The sequence below is a fragment of the Pholcus phalangioides genome, unplaced genomic scaffold (assembly GCF_987345545.1).
Source record: "Pholcus phalangioides strain wild (caught in Gottingen) unplaced genomic scaffold, Ppha-v1.0 ptg000022l_1, whole genome shotgun sequence".
Taxonomy (NCBI): domain Eukaryota; kingdom Metazoa; phylum Arthropoda; class Arachnida; order Araneae; family Pholcidae; genus Pholcus; species Pholcus phalangioides.
In genome coordinates this window covers 6535736-6557814 of record NW_028301615.1, presented here as the reverse complement: position 1 = coordinate 6557814, position 22079 = coordinate 6535736, and the positions used below count along the sequence as shown (strand labels likewise).

The window sequence follows — 22079 nt, the reverse complement described above, 5'->3', positions numbered from 1 at the left end:
ATATTGCCCTCATGACTTGAGTAAGGCACTTGAGCAGTACTATATATTCATGGTTATCAAAACACTATCTGTATCTGCACTGATTATGACAATATAAGGATAAAAGTGGAATTTTGGTACTATCTCTGAAAACAAGCATCACTTTTCCTTCGAATATTCCAAGGAATTTATGGATTCAAATCAACTCAATTCAAAATCAACTCATTATTAAGTGTAGTAGTATATTAATTTTCGATATTTTTTTTACTTTTAATTAGTGGGGTTTCATCTGAATTTTTTTTCTTTTAATGGTTGAGCTAAAAGTTGAAATTCATTTCAATCTGACAAGATTTCTAATATGTTCATAAAACAATGGTAAATGTTCAATGAGATTCATTCAGAATTATACATAAAAGAAAATAACCAATTGTAATGCTTTTTTCCCTGTTGATGCTTGCCAGTTTTAATCAAGAAAAAATTACGAATAATGCCTGGATAATGTTTTGGATAGGAAATGAAATAAAATATCAGACGTCTTTTTTTAATTTGTTCATTATGTTGTTACATTTGCTTGACGAAAAACTCCTTTTTCTCCTGTGGAACCATTCACACCTGAAATAACATATCAAAATAAGGTGATACAATAAGAAAGTACTTTTGTTCGAATTTGTTTCAGAATTTACTTAAAACAACAAATGTCTCACAAGCGACTTGATTGATAATTCAAAAACTAGTTTATTTTAACGATTGAATTTTGATTTTTTTCCCCACAAATTTTATTGTTGAACATTTCTAGTTACATCTGAACATTTATTAGTGTTATTGCTAACCAAAATGAGATATTATGTACCTCATTTCATTTAATGACCAATTTTGCTTGTATAAAAAAAGTAGGCCATAGTCAGAATGCCCTTACGAAAGACACCCTTGATTCTGATCACGGCGTCTAACTTGAAATTACATATTTCATAAAACCCCCTCCTCCCCCCGCCCCTCGATGATGACGTAATACTTGAATGACCTCTGATCTATAGAGGGGTGTTAGTTGTTAAGTGTGGTAAGTCGTGGGAAATTTCCTATAATAGTAGGAAAAATTTCATGAAATTCGTCCACATGGGAGATTTCTTGGCATTTGTGGTAAATTTTGACAGTTCATCAAACAAAAGAATTTTTTTGAAATAAAAACTACAACTGCAGTGTAATAATTTTCTAATGTAAAATACTTGACTACGTATATCCACAGATAGTAGCAAATGTTTTTACCGGAATGTGTTGAAAAAATTTAGTTGAAGGGGGGGGATAATTTTTTTTTGAGGGAAATTATGCTCGACAAGGTAGAAATGTATTCCCATTACTGGTTGAAATGTATTGTTTTTTACAACTGAAAGTCGGCAGAAGAATGATGTAACTTCATATGCGTGACCTCATGACTCATTGGCAGGAACAGTGCTATTGCCTATTTGTAGGCTACATTTTAGAACTGTGCAGAATGACTGACGGGAAAAGAATAACTGTTTTTCATTTGTCCGTTATCACCTTCTGCACTATTAGCTCGTATAATAAAGGTACTACTGTACTTCCGATGTATCTTCAAATTTATTTGCATTGAAATAAATCAAAGTACACAATCACTTTTTTTCAACAGGTTTTGAAATTACCATGCAAAGGAAAACTTAGCAAATCTTATGGTTTCACATTGTCTTATGTTGAAGGTGATGGCTCACAAGGAAGTTTTGAGTGTTTACATCATCAGGAGATGGAGTAAGAAATATTAAGTTTTATAACTTATATTTGAATTAAAATAATGTCTCTCTCTTTGAGTAACATATAAAATCAATCAATGATGGTATCAGAAGTTGGTTAAAAAAATATTTGATCTTTTTTCGTTAAAAATAGTTGTATTGAGATACAACAATCTTACACTAATCTCTACACAATTCTCCCTTTGGTTCTACCACAGCTGGTCTATCGCATTTTGCATGATGTCTTCTCTTGACTGAAATCTGTTACTTTTCAGGGGTATTTTCAGCTTGAAGCCATGTCAGGAGAGTAGGAACCTGGCGAAGCACAGGTGTGTTGTGTTTGGCCAGGAAACTGTATCAAATGAGAAGAATGACTTGGTATGTTATTGTGGTGGTGCTGGTCAATTGGACGCTGCCAAGGTCTGGCCACTCACAGCATCACGAAGAGGATGCAGAACTTCTTGGTAGTACATCGTAATGATGGCTGTACTGTATGGTGTAAACTCATTATGAACCACGCCACTGGAGTCAATGAAGACTTTGATAGTGCTGCAGAGCTGCCTTGGTTTTTTTTTTTTGCCTCTGGGATGTTGATGCTTTCTTTGTGATGGCGGTAACTATGGTTCTGGGTGGTACCGATAAAACCCTGGACTCATAACCAGTGACCATTGTGATAAGAAAGTTGGGGTCGCTATTCAGTCTCCAGCATTTCCTATGCAATCTCCAAATGGAGTCACTTATGCTTGATCATTAGCAGCTTTGGCACACTTTGCTGAAAATCTCCTGAATCCTTTGACAAAATGGAATGAATGGATCCAGTGCTGATGCTCACCTTGTCTTCACTCCTCACTTTATCAGTGACTCTCATTTCTGGATGCTAAGGACCTTACAGAACATGCTTTGCTCTCCACTGATGTAAGACCATCTTTGAAGCAGTTGTATCACTAGTTTATTTGTGTGGTGCCTATTGCTTCCAGTTTGAAGGCCTGTTGATCTTATGGAGTGTTTCCACATGATAATCATCAAGCTTTACACAAAATTTAATGCGGTAGCATAGTTGAAGTTTTTCTGTTATTTTGTCAAATCTGATACGCTTGCTTACACTTCCTCACTCATTGGCATTCTGCTGGAGACTGACAGCTTCTTCAGGCAAAAAAAGTTCAAGCCAATGCATCGGGATTGTGCTACATATATGCACCAAACCACGCCTCCCTAACGTCATTTGTTTTACACATCAAAAATGAATAGTCAGATATTTTTCAAACAAATCTTGTACTACACTTGACGGTTGCTATTGTTGAGTCCTCAAAACTGCAGTGTGGCTTATAGATATTTTTGTCATAGCTGTCTTTTACAGAAACACGAGTACTCTCTAACTAATTGACATGGAATATAATAGAACAGTTTGAACTTTACATAACTCAATTACTAGAATAGAAATGAATTACCTTTTAGGTTTGATAATACGATTGAATAATCGACATTTGCATGTACCCAAAATTCCAAAATGAACACGGCTATACGCGCTTCGGAACTATATGAAGTTCCTTCATCAGTAGCAGAAACAAAGAAGAAAGAAAAATATTGAAATGAGAACGTGATAGTGATGCTGATGGAAAAGAATATTCTTCCATCAGCATCACTATCACGTTCTCGGTTGTGATTGGCTCCGCCATTTTTCTCTCCGCCAGTTCATTTTGAATTTGACTCTTGTCTACAACAGCGAGTAACTCCCGCTATAAGGAGTTTCAATATTTTTCTTTCTTCTTTGTTTCTGCTACTGATGAAGGAACTTCATATAGTTCCGAAATGCATATAGCCGTGTTCGTTTTGCAATTTTGGGTATACGCAAACGTCAACTATTCAATCGTATTAACTCAATTACTACCGCAAAATTGAATTTTTTAACACTATAATTGAAAAGGAATAATGTTATACAATTACACTGAATAGCCAAACATTAGAATTAAGTATCATTGTAAATAATTGTCGAAAATTTATTTTATTGTAGTAATATAATAGGGAAGCAACGTAACTATGCCCAAAATGAGAAGCGAACAACAGCTAGACGCATTTTGGAACTGTATAAAGTTCCTTCAGTAACAAAGAAAAATATAAATATTTAGGATAAACATCATTTTTTGACTCTGTCTTGAACAGCGTGTAACTCCCGCTATAAGGAGTGTTTATCTTTTAATTTTTCTTTGCTACTGAAAGAAGGAAAGGAAGCTGCCATTGTAGCATCAGTAACCGATCTAACAACTATGCCAGACACTTGTTGTGTTATAGGCGTTGCCGACCGCAGCGCCGTACTTTGATTGGTTCCATATCTCTTTATTTGCATACGCATGCCTGTACCAGTTTTTTTGGCTCTTCAGTTTATATTGATAGCTGTGCAACATTGTTTCCTGTCTTTTTTTACATTCTACTAGTTATAATACCCGGCACTGCCCGGGTTTTTTTCAATGAGGCTTTTTGGATCATGTGACATCTTCCTCTTTCTTTGAGGGGCATGCAAACCGTGTCTAAGTTAATCAGTATGGCAACTTTTTGCGCGACTCATGAAATAAAGAAATCTAGATTTAGAGAAACGTAGGAATGAATATATTTTTTTTCCTTTTTTAAGGGGTGCTAGGTATTTTGATTCGCCCCTTGAACTTCAAGTAATCCATCTGCCTGTTTGAGCTTCCAAAAATATTAAATTAAAGCTGTGGAATTTTTTTGGTGTACTTTTTTACGGGCCCATAATTAATTTTAAAATGAATTTATGCAGTTGAATATTAAAAGGCAATACGGAGACATTGATTTTCATGATTCAGAGGATATAAATAAGAAATAGACATTAATTGTATTGCATGGATATCAAAATCAAAAGAGATTATTATTTTATTTTATTATATTATTTAATTATTTTATATTTAATTTTCTGAACTTCGTATATCTCTAAGCAAACTCAATATTTCAAAAATCGAGAATTCAATACAATTTTTAAAATTATTAATGTGACGGAAAACCCCACCAAATTTCTGCATTTTTACATTAAAATTGACAATTTTAACACTGAGTTCTATGAGGATCGCCCTTTTCGTGACCTTCAAAGTGATGCTGATGATGATTATGACATCTATTCAAAAACGCTCATTGCTGGGAATGTGGCAAACCATTATAAAGGCATAAACTATTATACATATACTGGCAGCGTTGAAGAAATGACAAACCATTGTAAAGGCATATACACATCTGAAACGCATTGCTAGGGAACCACGGTAACCAAAGTAAACTTTCTGGAAGTGATTGTTGAGGCCAAAAAACCAATGTTGCCCAACAGTTTTTTGCCCAGTTGAGGCATTTTCCCTGCTCTGATGACATTTTAAAGTAGTCTATCGTTCAAGTCTGGTCCCATTTGGTGTATATGCAAAATTTGGTGACGATTGATCTAAAATTGTAGATTTGTATAGAGATCATACACACACACACCCAATCAATTTTATATATATAGATAAAATTAATTGAATAACTTCAAATATGTAAGATCGATTTTCTTAGTGTCTATTCTCTATACAAATCTTCAATTTCAAACAGCTTCATCAAATTTACTATATGGGTCATTCCCAAAAAAAATGTACCTACAGATTCCTCACATTACCTACCTTCCACATTCTTGAAATGAAAAATTCAAAGTTTAGTTTTCAAAATAATATTTATCTCAAATTATAGTCAATGATTTGAAGTTTATTGTTTCATAAATATTTTTCACTTTTATTTTGTGATATTTTTTTGTGTTTTATGACTGGAAATTGTGGATTTTGTCCAGTCTCTTATGGAAACAAATAGCTCTATAAAAACATAAGTAGAATTTCTGTTGTCTTTACCCCTTAAAAAATAATGAAATTTTTTAAGGGGTAATTTTTTAAGTTTTTTATTTTTTATGTTTTGATGGTTTTTTTATAGTTATTTCAAAATAGCATTTATAAAAGTTTATTTTTTACATACAGTCGAATCCTGTTATAACGAACTCTATCAAACCGGAGAAACCATTTTGTTATAAGGAAGCTTTGTTATAAAGGAATTCCAGGTTTTTGCATTGTTCCTATGTAATCTGGGTGGATTAAAAAAGTGTTTGTTAAAACAAAGATTTTTGCTATAACAGTATTCGTTACAACAGGATTCGACTGTTTATTTAACTGTTAAAATCCAAACTTTTTATTTCTGACAGACAATGGGTTGGTAATTTATTTCAACATCTTAGTTTGAAGTGCTAATTTTTTTTTTGCACGTGAACTACTACTTAACCACTTGTGCACGTCGTCTGCATTCCTCTGTGGAATTTCTAACGCATTGGTACATGTTGGAATGTACGTGTTGTGAACCTAATGTAGAGTTTGTTACTGTGTAATGGTTGTTATGTGTGTAGTGCATTTATCTGCCATTAATGTTTGTAAGTGTGAGTGAGGTGTAATGATTGAATAATTGTGCCATTGTAGGCCTGTTGCTCTCTGTGGCAAGACTTCTTAACAAGGAAATTGTCTTGCATTTGCACCTTGAAGTTTGGCACCACAAAAATAGTGGCGTAGCCAGGTTTTATTCCATGGGGGAGCGAAATTTGGAAAGGCGCCATATTTTTGTTCGTGCTTAAGGTGCAAACTTAAAATTATGCATTAGTGGAAAGAACTTTAAATTTCCCAATTTAAAAAAAAAATCAAATTCATTTTGTTTTCAGTGGATGTTGTTTTTCAAATTAAATTACTTACCTTTCAATTGATTAATGTATTTTAATTTTTAATTAATTTTTAAAAAATGTAAATTCCATTTTATGTTTTGTGTACTTATATAAATGCAAACACCAAAAACAACTGGGAAGTCACCCTAACAGGTAGTTTGAAAGAAAATTTAGATTAAAATATAAAAAATGATTGAAGAATAAAATAAAAAAGGAAATACTATATATTTTCTCTTTGGGTCATTCCATTTCAAATCACCCGGCAAAATGCCAAAATGACACCCATACTCTCAGATTTCAATGACTTTTTTTTTTGTTTGTTGCATTCACCATCCTTATTAACCGTGTGAAATATTATTTGCATATCTCTAAAACTTTTTGAGAAAAAAAATGTTGAAATTTATCAAAAACTGATGCAGGTGACTTTTCCGAGGCTCAATGTTTAAGCGGCATTGTTTGAGAAAATAAATCATAACTTTTCCAATTTTCAATATATTCAAGTGAAATTTTCACTAAAGTGTTCACAAAAACATACAGAATATGAATAAAAATAATTCATACATTTGCAATTTTTCAAACGTATTGTTAGACCAGAGGCACAGCAGTTACCAAAACAACTTTTATTTTAAATTTCTCCTAAATATATGAAGTAAAATACTGGAGAAAAAAAATAATGGTTTTTTGACTGTTAATATGTTTATTCTGGCTCGCAACACAAAATTCATAGAAATAAGACTGGATCGTTCCGATTTCAAATCATTTAACTAGATACTGAAATGCAACCCATCATCCCAGATTCCAATTATTATTTTTTATTTATTGCTTCTACCATGCTTGTTGACCATGCAAAGTTTCATGTACATATCTCTAAAACTTTTTGAGAAAAAAAAATGTTTTTTAACCTCACGAATGACGTATCTTAGGCTAACCCCATTCAAGCAATATTATTTGTGAAAATATATAACTTTGCAGATTTTCAATATATTCAAATGAAATTTCCACTAAAATGCTCAACAAAAAAATGTAGATTATGACTAGGAAAGAAAATTTAAACCTTTGCATTAAAAAATTAGATTGCAAAAAAATTGTTGAAATTTAATTTTTTAACAAAAGCCATTTACAAAAGCTCTCCTGCTTTTCTCACGGCATATTCAGTGACATTGAACTCTTCAGATTTTTTTCCTTGTTCCCCTTTCTTAAAGCAGGGGCCAGAGTTAAAATTTGCAGTTTTCCCCTTGTGATGGGTAAATTGAGTCGTGTTTCTAATTAAATTTATCAAAATATTCGTATTTGCTTTCTGTTTAATATCTTCATTAAGTGTGCTTTGAGATTCATTTTCTGGTAATTCTTCAAAAACTTTACAAACATTTGATTTTAAAGTGTTGCAAGCAGATTCAACTTTTCTTTTGGCATTGTTTGACTTGCACTGTGGAGCTACCCTATGAAGTTTAATTGGTGACTCTATGTTCTGTAGAGATGAATTTATTTCTTCAAGTGCTTCTTATTTAATAATTGACATTTTTCCGAGTTACTTCTCTACATTACTATCACTGTTCATCTCTTCACAGTATTCAGTTTCTTCATTTAATTTATTGTTGTTTATATTCACTGTCTCTACAGGCATGGCATATTTTTTGCCCTGGAATTGATTTTGTACAACTATTTATTTCATTTATACATGAAAAATACAAGTTTACTATCCTTAAACCTTTTATTTTTTTCTTATGACATTTTAAAGGATTAAAGCATGCTTCTGGATATATTTCATACTTTGAGAAAAAAGCTCTATGATTCTTAAACACACAGTAGATAAATGTTCAGAACTTGCTCCACTCCTCAATATTGATGTCCGATGGGTCCAATGATGTAATGGGTAACAGATTTTACACTTTGCATAACACTTTTTATGACAGCCAGATCGTTTTTTTTTCCAACACTATAAATTTCAAGTGTCTTTTCTGACATTTTACTTTGAATTCCAAAATGATGATATAAAATATTTAGCTCAAATGGAAATTGTGTTATCATAAGAAAAATTTGCTAACCCTGGAGTAGGCTACTTTATGGAGCACATTCTCTGTCTTCAGCAAGATCATAATTGAGACTTGCATCATTGGATGGGGGGGGGGGCAGTTTAGTTCTAACACTTTTGTTCTAGTTTTCACAATGAAGCAGCAGCAGTGACTTTATCATCGCCTGCTGGGATGATAAAGTCTTATAATTAAATAAGACACCAGCTGCCCTCTGAAGGACAAAGACCAGTGTGCCATAGTTCATATCTTCACAGAAGCTATTATTATTTTTTACAATCATCACAACAAGAAACATCACATCTTATATATCACCACCAGGCATTATATACATTAGGTTTTCAATTCTACTCTCTTCCATCTGCCTCAGCTACAACAATTAGGTTGTAGCTGATAATTATTTCATTCTTTGTGATTTAATGCCTCATATTCTGGCTTTTTATCAGCAATTTTAAATTATTTCTTGGGAGAAATATATAGAGGCTTGTGTTAGATATTATAATGTAGATTTTTTTCACACAAGTATAACCATTTCATATTTATCATATACATTAAATATATGTTTATTAAAATATATGCTGTAAAAATCAAAGTAATTAAAAAAAATGTAATACTGTTGTGGTAAAATAACTTTATAATTAAGCATGTTAAAAAACTTCAAAAATTAATCTATATATATGATTAATATTATCTGGATTTATCAAATACAAAATAATTCTTTATGCAAAAATATATCAGATTGCAAAAGTTTGTCTTTGTTGCATCATAAGAAATATTTATACATCAATTAAAAGTGAAATTAATTATTTGGAATTAAAACACTTCTAAGAATCTGAACATGAAGGTTTAATTTGAAAAATTATTTTATTCACCCAAAACCTTTTATTTTCACCAACTCCCATTTGACACATTACATTAACATTTCTAATTATTTCATGAATTCATTTAATCCTAGAATTTTAAAATTTATTAATTGTTTTGAATTATTGAATTAAGTGCTCATGAAACTTAATTCAGTGAATACTGTAATAAATGTATAAGCGTACATGAAAAATAAAATATAAATTTCTTTTTACTAAGCATGAATCATTATATTGAGTCAAAATGTACAAATATAATTAATGTAGTCATATAAGTACAGTTGTGTTTTGTTACTCAAGTGTAAAATATACTCAACTGTCAAAATAATGTTTACTTTTCTAGTCTTCTTAATATATTAATAGGATTAAATTTTAAAAAAATTGAAAATTCATGCTGTGCATCCAAAAAAAAAAGTGTTTAAAAAATTGTGTTAAAAATAAAAAAAATAATAAAAAAATTAAATTTAAATGACTTTTTCCCTCTAAGGTTTACATTTTTTCTATTCATAATCTGCATTTTTTTGTGAGCATTTTAGTGGAAATTTCATTTGTATATATTGAAAATCTGCAAAGTTATGATATATTTTCACAAATAATATTGCTATAATGGGGTTAGCCTAAGAGACGTCATTCGTGAGGTTAGAAAAATTTTTTTTTTCTGAAAAAGTTTTAGAGATATGTACATGAAACTTTGCATGGTCAACAAGCATGGTAGAAGCAATAAATAAAAAATAATAATTGGAATCTGGGATGATGGGTTGCATTTCAGTATCTAGTTGAATGATTTGAAATCGGAACGATCCAGTCTTATTTCTATGAATTTTGTGTTGCGAGCCAGAATAAACATATTAACAGTCAAAAAACCATTATTTTTTTTCTCCAGTATTTTACTTCATATATTTAGGAGAAATTTAAAATAAAAGTTGTTTTGGTAACTGCTGTGCCTCTGGTCTAAAAATATGTTTGAAAAATTGTATTTTTTCTAACGAAAAATTCCACAAAAACAAAGTTTACATAATTTTTTTGCATGCAAATTTCAAATGTAAATGTATGAATTATTTTTATTCATATTTTGTATGTTTTTTTTGTGAACACCTCAGTGAAAATTTCACTTGAATAGATTGAAAATTGAAAAAGTTATGATTTATTTTCTCAAACAATGCCGCTTAAAAATTGAGCCTCGGAAAAGTCATCTGCATCAGTTTTTGATAAATTTCAACATTTTTTTTCTCAAAAAGTTTTAGAGATATGCAAATAATATTTCACACGGTTAATAAGGATGGTAAATGCAACAAACAAAAAAAACATCATTGAAATCTGAGACTATGGGTGTCATGGCTGGGTGATTTGACATGGAATGACCCCTTTGTCTAAAATTATTCCAAGATATGAAAGTACAGAGAAATCTTCTTCATGCTTCCATTTAATCGCTTTTATCATCTTACACTTTTATCGTAAGCATGTATCACATGTACACTACTTATATTCAATCGTGCATGTACTTCCAAGACATTTCTCTTATGGAATTTCTAACAAATTAATGCGTGCCGGAAAGTTTTTTCTGATATTATGCATGACCATAATGTATATAAGATGTCATAGTTATGTGGTTTCGATTCGACAAGTTTTGCCATCTGACTTCCATATTAGAAGTAAAACTGACAGATGCCTGAAGTTTCGTTTTATGCAAATATCACGGTGAAAGCCTGCCTGCTCTTTGCGGGAAGGCTTTCCAAACGAAAGATAGGTTAGCATTCGTACCTAGAAATTGAAAAAAAAGGACTCGCTTCAGTCAACCGCGACTGTGCCACTAGTGGGGTTCAAACCAGGATGAATTCATCATGATGCCCACACGATCGCAGTGGTTATCACATACTACTAGATTGCAGACGCCCAAGCGGAGAGTGGTCTGAATCCACAAAGGTTTAGGAACCACTGCTTCAAACGAATTAATGTGTGCCAGAAATTGTCGCATGTATCCGTAATCTATTCAAGTATCTCTGAGGCGTGTCTGTAATGCCACTGCTCATCTTCTGAATCAAAGTGAAAATGGCAGGTGTATGAATCAATTGAATATTTTTTTATGTTCTATTATCTACTGGCTTCCTTTGGGGATACTATTTAAAGGGGAGTGCTGCTCAAGGTGAAAAACTTGAAAAGGCGTTGTGCATAGTACATGTATTGTTACGAACTATCGACAATTGTTGACGCCCCTAGATGGCAGCAGCATACCGTTAGCGAGCGGCCGTTGCCTTGCTGGCTGCGCGCGCAACGGAGTATGAGGACCGCGATAAAACCGACAACAAGGCGGCTCATGTATCGTTTTCCCTCTCATGTTTCAATAAATTCAGTTAATTTCATCTTGAATTATCCTCAATTATCGATGGTTCGTTCAGCGGAATATTCGACGCTAGTTACCAGAGACCCATCCTGAAAATCACGCCACAAGATCGTGAACATCTATGGTGCCGAAATCCGGGAAGGAAAACGCAACCAGTGACAACGGTCTTCAGATGGAATCTTTGGTAAAGAAACGAAGTTCGGTGAAAGGCAAGATCACGCGGCTTTGCAACATCATCAAGCCGAAGCTCAACAGCGATGATCTCCCACGGCATCAGTTGGAAATCTATCAAGATCAAGCCAAAGAACTGTGGACGGAGCTCAACATCTTGCATGATGAAATCGTCATCTTGTCAACGGATGAACATCAGGAAGCCCACGAAGCGGAATTCTGCGATTTGGCAAGTCGAATCGACGATCTTCGCTTCAGCATGGCCCAAGCATCGGGATCGACGAAACAATCAGGTACTGTAAATTCAGAAGCTAGTTCCGTGCGCTTACCGAAAATTGAACTGCCTTTGTTCAGTGGCGAACTTAACGATTGGTTGCCATTTCACGATATGTTCACAACGACCATCGATCAAAATAAAAGTTTAAGTGACATTCAAAAGTTACAATATTTGAAACTATGTGTCAAGGGAAACGCCGCTCAAGTAATTCACGCGATCCCGCTCGCAGGGAGCAATTACGGCAAAGCATGGGCGCTTTTGTACGATCGGTTCAACAACGAAACTGAGATTGTTCAGGCAAGTCTGGACAAGCTGTTTTCGCAATCGAACATCGCACATGAGTCAGTAACATGCCTACGTCGGCTTCTAGATACTACAAATCAGTGGCTGGAAGCTCTGCAATCGCTCCAGCAACCGGTGTAACATTGGGACAGTATCCTGATCTACTTCCTGTCCAAGAAACTGGATCCGGAATCTTTGCGCCAGTGGTCTCTTCATTCGCAGGGGGATAAGAAACTTTTCACGTTCAGTGAGTGGCGGGAATTCATCGACAATCGAGCTCGCGCTCTTGCAGCTGTCAGCACAAGCAAATCATCAGGTTCAGCCAAGTCAAAGACGCAAGGTCACCCGACGAATTCATTCGAATCACGAAAATCAATGTTGATAAATCATGGTGTTTCTAGCACATGTGTGGTTTGCAAAGGAAACCACCCCATCTTCAGATGTTCGAAATTCCTCGACCAGAGTGTTTCAGCTAGAAAAGCAACAGTCGAAAAGCTTCGACTTTGTTTCAACTGTTTGGGATCATCACATATGGTTCGGAGTTGCTCTGCAGGACACTGCAAAAAATGCAACGGTTCACACAACACGCTACTGCATGAAGCGGATGTCGATACCACAACGACTGTCAAAACGACTTCAGTCTTTTCATCACAGTTGTCACGTACAAGGAAGACGTCGACCTCCAGTTATGTCATCTTGCCGACGGCCATCGTCAAAGGGTTCGATAAAATGGGTCAAGCTCACACATTCAGGGCACTTCTCGACTCCGGAAGCCAATCAAGTTTCATCCGGGAGGCATGCGTTCAAACACTAGGTCTCCGACGACATAATTGCAACTTGAATCTCTCTGGACTATCGTCAACCAAGCTTGGCAAGGTAAGAGGACTGGTTCATTTCAACATATCTTCATGTGACAACGAATCGACTGAACTGGTTAATGCTTTTGTGTTGCCCAAAATAACATGCAATTTGCCACAAACAAATATTTCCTCAAGGGGGTTGACACAGTTCCAAAACTTGAAACTAGCAGATAAACATTGTTTCCGTACTGGTCCTGTGGATGTACTATTGGGTGCAGATGTTTTTGGAAAACTGTTGTTGCCTGGACGAGTAGCATCTCATGATGGTTCACTTCATGCCCTCGAGACAGTGTTCGGCTGGGTCATCTCGGGGAAGGTACATACCACAGACATACCGAGACCTGTTTCAACAACACTTCTCGTACAAAGTACAAGCTTCGATCTCAATAAGTTCTGGGAATTGGAGGAAGCCCCACAAACTTCATTGTTGACAGCCGAAGAGCAAGCATGTGAACAACACTTCGACACAACCCACACACGTAATTCATCGGGAAGATTCATCGTCAGGCTTCCTTTCAAGAACATCGATGGAAAATTGTCATCATCCAGAGACGTAGCTGAGACACGACTTCTACAAAATGAAAGGCGTTGGAGACACCAGTCAGAAGCTCAGAGAATGTATCGTGAGTTCATGCAACAGTATGAGACTCTGGGACACATGAAACAGCTGGAGGTGACAAGTGACAATCAAGACAAGTACTACCTACCTCACCACGCAGTTATGAAGCCAGAAAATCAAGCCAAGTTTCATGTGGTTTTTGATGCTTCAGCAAAATCATCATGGGGTTTATCACTGAATGATAAGCTGATGGTTGGACCAACATTGCAAGACGATATTGCCACACTTCTTCTCCGCTTCCGAACTCACAAGGTCGCAATGACAGCAGATATTGTCAAAATGTATCGTCAGATACTTGTTCATCCGGACGACGCGAAGTACCAAACAATCTTGTGGAGGGAATCGCCAGATATACTCATCAAGGAGTATCAATTGCTGACTGTGACATACGGAACTGCATCAGCACCTTACTTAGCTACCAAGTGCCTGCAGCAGTTGGCTGAGGATGAAAAAGATGAGTTTTCCAGAGCTTCTGCCATAGCCAAGCAAGATTTTTATGTAGACGATTTGCTCACTGGAGCAGATTCAGTCGAGGAAGCTATTCACATTCAGCAGGAAATAATTAAACTTCTTCAAAACGGTGGATTCGTCATAAAAATGTGGGCATCAAATGAAGAAGACATTCTTGTATCGCTACGGAATGACTTTCGTGCGACAAATACTACGTTCGAAATAGAGACTGACATCAAAACTTTAGGCATTTTATGGAAGCCAAAGGATGATGTATTTGTTTTCAATTCAAAATCACCACCGGTAAATATGCAACAGTGGACCAAGCGCTCTGTTCTATCACACATCTCCAAGGTGTTTGACCCACTTGGATGGCTGGCTCCTGTTGTAATCAATGTCGAAATTCTAATACAAGAAATGTGGAAAGCTGAACTGTCTTGGGATGAGAAATTGCCAGAGAACATTCACAATCGATGGACAGTATTTTATGAAGACTTCAAGCAAGTGGAGGACATTCAAATTCCAAGATATATGATGCAAATCTCTTCACATATGTTAGAAATTCACGGTTTCAGTGATGCATCAGAAAAGGCATACTCCGCGGTTGTGTACATTCAAACAGTTTCCAGTGAAGGAGTTGCGAAGGTTCAACTAGTAACAGCAAAGACACGAGTAGCCCCTGTGAAGCCAACAACCTTGCCTCGACTTGAACTTTGTGGAGCAGTGCTGCTTGCAAGACTCATCAAGTTTACATGCAATGCACTATGTCTAGTCAACACAAACATATGGTGCTGGACTGACTCTACAATTCTTCTCGCCTGGCTCTCTTCACATCCAAGCCGGTGGAAGACGTTTGTGGCTCATCGAGTTACAAAAATTGCTGAGCTTCTCCCTGAGGGTCATTGGAATCACATTGATGGAACCAACAATCCCGCAGATTGTGCGTCACGAGGAATACCGGCCGACAAATTGAAGGCATTTACCCTATAGTGGTATGGTCCAGAGTTCCTTTCCAAGCCAGGTCAGCTAGCAGACAAACCTGTGTTGTGCAGCTCCGTGGATGAAGTTTTGACTGAAGAGAAGAAAAATATTTCTTGCAACCAATCTGTGTTTGTTGGTATTGCACATGGAAATATGGAAATTATCGACAGGTTTTCCTCACTTACTTCTCTTCAGCGAGTCACGGCATATGTCTTCAGATTCATAGACAACTGCAAACTTGCTGCACCTGAAAGGAGCACAGGGTTTGTTACCACTCAAGAGCTGACACATGCATTATATACATGGGGCAGGAGAGTTCAAGAAGTAGAATTCAAATCAGAATTGTCTTCGTTGAGAAAATCAGGAACGCTACCTTCAAACTGCAATATTCTTCGGTTGAATCCATTCATCGCCGATGATGGAATTATCAGGGTGGGCGGAAGATTGCGACATGCACATTGGTTGGGAAGTCACCGACATCCAATTCTTCTTCCAAAAGAGCATCATTTCACTCAGTTGATTATCCAGCATTATCATGCAATGCATTTGCATGCTGGACCTCAATTTCTCCAGTCTTGCATCCAACAGCAATTCTGGATTGTTTCTGGAAGAAGTGTCATCCGGCAATTTGTGAGAAAATGCATAACCTGTGTTCGCTATCGTGGCGCAACAGCTCCTCAAATCATGGGCGATCTACCGGCTGCGAGAGTAACACCATCTCGAGCATTTCTTCACTGTGCTGTCGATTATGCAGGACCTTTCACCATCAGGATGTCAAAGGCATCTCGAGCAAAACCATGCAAGGCATACCTGGCACTTTTCGTATGCTTCTCAACCAAAGCTGTGCATTGTCAAGTTGTAAGTGACTTGTCAACAGAGGCATTCATCGCCACTCTGAAACGATTCATTTCCAGGAGAGGAAAGCAGAGTGATATATACAGTGACTGTGGAACTAACTTCGTGAAAGCTGACAAGGTGCTGAGAGAGTTTGCTCGTCTCTTTTCATCTCACACTCATAACGAATGTGTTTCCAGTCATCTCACCGATGTCGGAGTAAACTGGCATTTCAATCCTCCAGCATCTCCTCACATGGGAGGTCTTTGGGAAGCTGGAGTGAAAGCCGTGAAATACCATCTCAGGCGAATCACTTCCAACATACAGCTAACATTCGAAGAGCTGTATACCTTGTTGTCACAGATTGAGGCATGTCTCAATTCTCGTCCTCTCTGTGAACTTTCAAATGATCCAAACGACGTGTCTACTCTCACTCCCGGTCACTTTCTCATAGGTGGTCCGTTGACAGCATTGCCCGAGCCAGACTTCACACAAACAAAATTAAATCGTCTCACCCGTTGGCAGTTGGTACAGCGCCTTCTGCAACATTTCTGGAATCGTTGGAGAGCTGAGTATCTTACCCAGCTACAGCATAGAAGCAAGTGGTTGAAACCAAAAGAAAATCTCGCTCTCGGTGATCTCGTTCTAGTGAAAGAAGATCGTCTACCACCCTTGCAGTGGAGACTTGGTCAAGTGACAGAGTTGTTTCCGGGATCCGACGGGATCGTCAGAGTTGTCTCTATCAAGTCCAAGGATGGGACATTTAAGAGAAATGTACAAAAACTTTGTTGTCTACCAGTTGACAACTAGTACGACAGCTCGATGTTATACACTTATATATCATGTTTTTTCTAGTATTTTGCATTTTCATCGTTATATCATATATCACATTTTTTTGGATTTCATGTACAATAGCATATGTTTCTGCTCATCTATACAATTTATATATATATATATATTTTTTTTTTATAATTTTCACATGCAGCTGCCATTGTATTTCATGTAAACATGTCAGTATTGAAACGATGTTTCAAGGTGGGCGGCATGTTGACGCCCCTAGATGGCAGCAGCATACGGTTAGCGAGCGGCCGTTGCCTTGATGGCTGCGCGCGCAACGGAGTATGAGGACCGCGATAAAACCGACAACAAGGCGGCTCATGTATCGTTTTCCCTCTCATGTTTCAATAAATTCAGTTAATTTCATCTTGAATTATCCTTAATTATTGATGGTTCGTTCAGCGGAATATTCGACGCTAGTTACCAGAGACCCATCCTGAAAATCACGCCACAAGATCGTGAACAACAATAGATGGCGCGATTCGTTCGATGACTCTCAAAAATATCGAAATCGGTTGATACCGGTTCCGATTTGGCGGAAATGACTGTGATTGGTGGAGAACTGGCAGGGCGTGTAGAGAAAGATATAGAAAGTCCCGTCCCTCCAAACAGTGATTCAACGCCCCTCCAGGCAGTTCATATGGTGGCGCCTTCGACTAGGAAACTGTAAAATAGAATTTTGTGGAATGTTCTTTTTCTCAAATTTTCTCCGGGATTATAAATAGTGCGGCGCTCACAAGATGGCAGGCTACACAGGCTCAGAGAGGCTCGAATAGAGAGATTCGATGAACAGTCAGTTGTGTTTAAACTTTATGAGAAAGTTGTTAGCTCTCCGATTAGCTTGTAAATACGTGTTAATTGCTGTTCTGTAAATAAATCTGTGTTTGTCCGTCGAACCGCTTCTTGTTTTGCAACATCGAAGTCTTGCAGAAAATTATCCGGAACAGTATATTTATTTCTAGTGAAATAAATTCATGTGATGTGTTTTATAACAAATCAGAGAAGAATGAATATATGAGTGATGAATGGTACAGACTAGTGCAGGGGTTTTCAAACTTTTCCATCTGCGGTGCGCCGTTACTTTAATCAATGCTTGCCCGCGACTCCCCAGAGCAGTTTAACAGAAAATATCTTTGAAAAACCTTCGGGATGCTCCGTGGTGTCCCCGACAAAGGTTTTTCGAAAATATTTTTTGTTAAACATCTCTAGGGAGATGACGAAGCTCACGGATAAGCATTGAATAGGGGAAAGGGGAACTTCGGGAGGGAAAAGTTCGAGAACCCCCTCCACCCTGCATCAGGCTATTCTGGACAGTCACGGATAAATTATGATGAAGAACATGGCATTTCTAGGCACTATGAATGTAGCTAAGTCTCCCATACACAAAGTGGTATTTCTAGGAGCTCAAACTCTACCTAAGGCGCCCAAAGAAAAGGCGATACTTCGTGCAGCTTGAATCTTAGCCATTACTTTATAGCTTCAGTGATCTGTCCACATTAGGTTCCCGTGCCTAATTTCTTCAAAAGGCGTCTTAGTCAATGCTCTTGGTGACCATTCAGAACAGAATGAGCATTTCGTGAATGCCATATCCTCATACCTATGAAACATATTTCTAGGAGCTCTACCGAGAACGACCAATAGCAAGAGGAAAAGTTAGAGCTAGGAGCGGGCTATATTCTGCCCTTTAATAAAGGTGGGGGAACAGAGGCTGATCTGAACATGCTTTCAGATGAAGAGCTTTAGAGCAATTGTCAAAAATGGTAATGAAAACCTCCACTTTCTTTTCCTTCTTTTAAGGATAAGTACAAACCCAATCACTGAAACTGCAAGAGGCGCAAATATAAATGTAGATTTTTTTTCCTTCCTTCCTCAACATTTTAGTCAATGAAGTTGAAATAAATATGTATTGACTTTTTCATTTTCTAAGTTTTTTTTTAAGATCAAAGTCATTTAGAAAAATAGGCGCCAATGTAGGCAAAATTTCGATTGGGGGAGCAATCGCTCTCTCTGCTCCCCCCTGGCTACGCCACTGCACAGAAAACCAACTTCAGCAGACCATCACTGTAGCAACAGTGGAGTACAAACCCGGGTCCTCGCGATGTGAGTCTGTCAGCCTGTGAACTGCAGAAAATGCTTCCGATACCAGAATGGACAGAAATGTTTAACTGAGAGAGAGCTGTCTGAAATATCCTTTATTGGCTATGTAGTACTATTTTACTTTCAAGGAAACACATTTTCCTGGATTTGATGCTAAAGTGAATTCTAAAAGGAAAGTTATCTGGTCTCCACCGGGAATCCCCCTGCATTCCAGATAGGCATGCTACCAGGGCCGTATTTATGGTTTTGCCGCCTGTGGGCTATGTAAATTTTGCCGCCCCCCTCCCTTTCTGTTCAACTTCCCCCCCCCCTTTCCATACCATTACTAATAAATCATAAACAAACAAAAGACAAAAAAGTGATACTGTATATAGTTGCGTCTAAATTTTACTTTTTTGTCCTGTATTCGTATCGTATTCTGATCCATAAGGGATCATTCAAGTATTACATCAGCATCGATGGGGTGGGTGTGGGGGGTTTCGGATTTGCTGACTTTTTTGATGACAAGGGGGAAGGGGGGTTTGAATGATGCTTACGTCTTCAACCACCCTTTATGAAGATTTGAATATGAAAGTGATATTTGAGGCCTACTTCTCTCAGTGATCTCAAAATGTGCCCCGAGCCACTTAAATGCTCTGGAATTGTACCACGGGTCGGTGGCCCTTGAATATACACCCTGTATATTCAAGTAATACAAGCATTTAAATCACATGAGTGAACAAACCCCATCTGCAATTTTAATCGGTCCATGAAACAATTTTGTAAAAGTATTTCATTATTTAAAAATATACTTTAGGACGTGCTGTTAAAGATGTACATATTTGTTTTTTTATTGCGGTACGTGTAGTTTAATACAGTACCGCATGCGTCGCTGTATCGGAAAAAAGAACCATCAATATTTATGACATTTTTTTTATGAACTACACATAAGGCCGGCATTTACCACGCATTTCTGATATGAAATTTAATGAATGCTTATTTTTAATTTCGGAAATTCTTGCTACATGCTCAGCAATGCTTGTCATTTTTAAAAATGCTACTCGGTTAATTGACAGTTTAATACCATGTGATGCAGTGAGCCAATCTCTTGGAAATTGTGTTTTTGAAACAAAAATGAACATATGCGTCACACCTCTTTCAGTGTAAGCACCACTGTACCAGCACCCTCCATAGAAAGCCCTCCAAAGAAGATAACTCGGGTTAAAGAAGGGGCCCTTTTTTTGAATATATAAAGCCATCTCTGGGTTCGTCATCGGTTGAAGCACCACAGAGAATGACCAAATTAAGCAAATGCTTGTTATTGTCCTTGAGCCTGAAATTGAAGAACTAGTTCCCCAACGTTTGCAATATGTATATCGGATTATGGTCACACAAGATAAAAACCAAAAATTTTTTTTTTTGTGCTTGTATATGTGTATATATACACATAATATTCATATCTGTGATGGCTGTGTTGTTGATCATTGACTGGTTATTTGCTTATCTTTTAAAAATGATAATTTTGGAAGTGGTGCCTACATTTTTTCTTTTTTTAAAAGAAGAAATTATTTTTTGATTATTACAGTAACCCTTCATTATATTACAATTTTTTTGTTACAAAGGAAAATTGGGACATAACTGACGACTATATGTGTGTTGTAATGTTGGTTAAATTTTTATCAGCGATTTGTGAAGATGTCTGATAACCTATCGTAGACAGGCATAATATAATGAGGGTCTACTGTGCTATCAAGTTGTATCATATAGTTGTAATACTATGAAGATCTATCTATATGTGCTCATTACAGATCGCTAGAATCTTTGGGTGCCATGTTATTAAAAATTCAAATAAATGCTAAAGATGATACTTATGAAAAAACCAGAGTGAAAATGGCTGCTGCGGAAGAGGAAAATAAAAAATTTGGGTAAGTACAACATGAATTAAGATCTTCTTTCTCCTCACCTCTCATTCACAATTTTTTTGTGTGTAAATACAAAATCTTATTGTTTATATTGTAGCTTATCTTCATTGCCATTTTACTTAGCGAAAATTATTTCTAAAATTTCAATCATGTATTTAAACTTAAAATCAGGGACACATTTATAGAGTATTCATATAAATATATCATAAGCCGAGAATAACGAGAGATATAGCTACTCAAGTTTCGAAAGCAAGAAGTGAATACTTGAATATTATAAGTGAGAACGCGAGAGGCGCTTTTATACATCTTAAACCGGTTTTAATTTAAGACCATTCGTCCCACCAGCAACACTATGTCTCTTGATAAAAATTGAAAAATCACACAAAAAATAATTTTAATACAAAAACAAGATCAAAATTATTTCAAAAAATTCAAGTGGCAACACAAAACTTAATCGGGCGAGCTGGCCAGGCTCTCCGATCACTGACTTCATATTAAACACAGAAAATACAACAAATAATTATTCCAGCAGAAGTCTGCATCCAGTATCAAAAGCTTAGCTGATATCTAAAAATAATGACGCAACTTTACAATTATTGTAAACTTGATCAGGGTATCGATGGAATTACTAGCAATTTCGCAGATGATGTGAAGCTAATGGGGGAATCGGAAATCAAATCGATAGGGAATTGCTCCAGACAAACTTAAACAGGATTGCAGCATGGGCAAATGAATGGAGCATGGCGTTTAGCGTTGATAAGTGCATGGTCGCTCATTTTGGTTTGAATAACCCATGGTTCTCTTACAAGTTGAATGGCGTCACTATCCTGGATGCAACTAGGGTTACCGATTTGGGAATTTTCATTGACGAGTGGCTTTTAGGTTTTCTGAACATTGTTCAGCAATGTTGAGAACCGCTGGTCTAGGGTATTCCCCTGGAAAGTGAAAAGACATGGGTTCGATTTCCAGCAAAGGCAGTTGAATTGATCTTCTTAACAGCCAGTTGTCAAAAACCTTGTGTGGATAGCGGAGAGTGAGGTCATCCTTTCATACCAATAAATACACTTCTCCGACACATCCACGCCTGGGGAGGGGGGC

At 36.6% G+C, this 22079-nt stretch overlaps 1 protein-coding gene across 2 annotated transcripts in view; it reads left to right on the top strand.

Annotated features, from left to right (window-relative positions):
• The window catches only part of Su(Tpl) (Suppressor of Triplolethal), a 192611-nt gene that overhangs the window by 43734 nt on the left and 126798 nt on the right, over positions 1 to 22079 (top strand). For both annotated transcript variants that reach the window (XM_089249646.1, XM_089249647.1), the window contains 2 exons: positions 1625 to 1740; positions 20868 to 20984. In XM_089249646.1, the coding sequence (XP_089105772.1) occupies positions 1625 to 1740; positions 20868 to 20984 (233 nt within the window). The remainder of the gene's footprint in view (positions 1 to 1624; positions 1741 to 20867; positions 20985 to 22079) is intronic.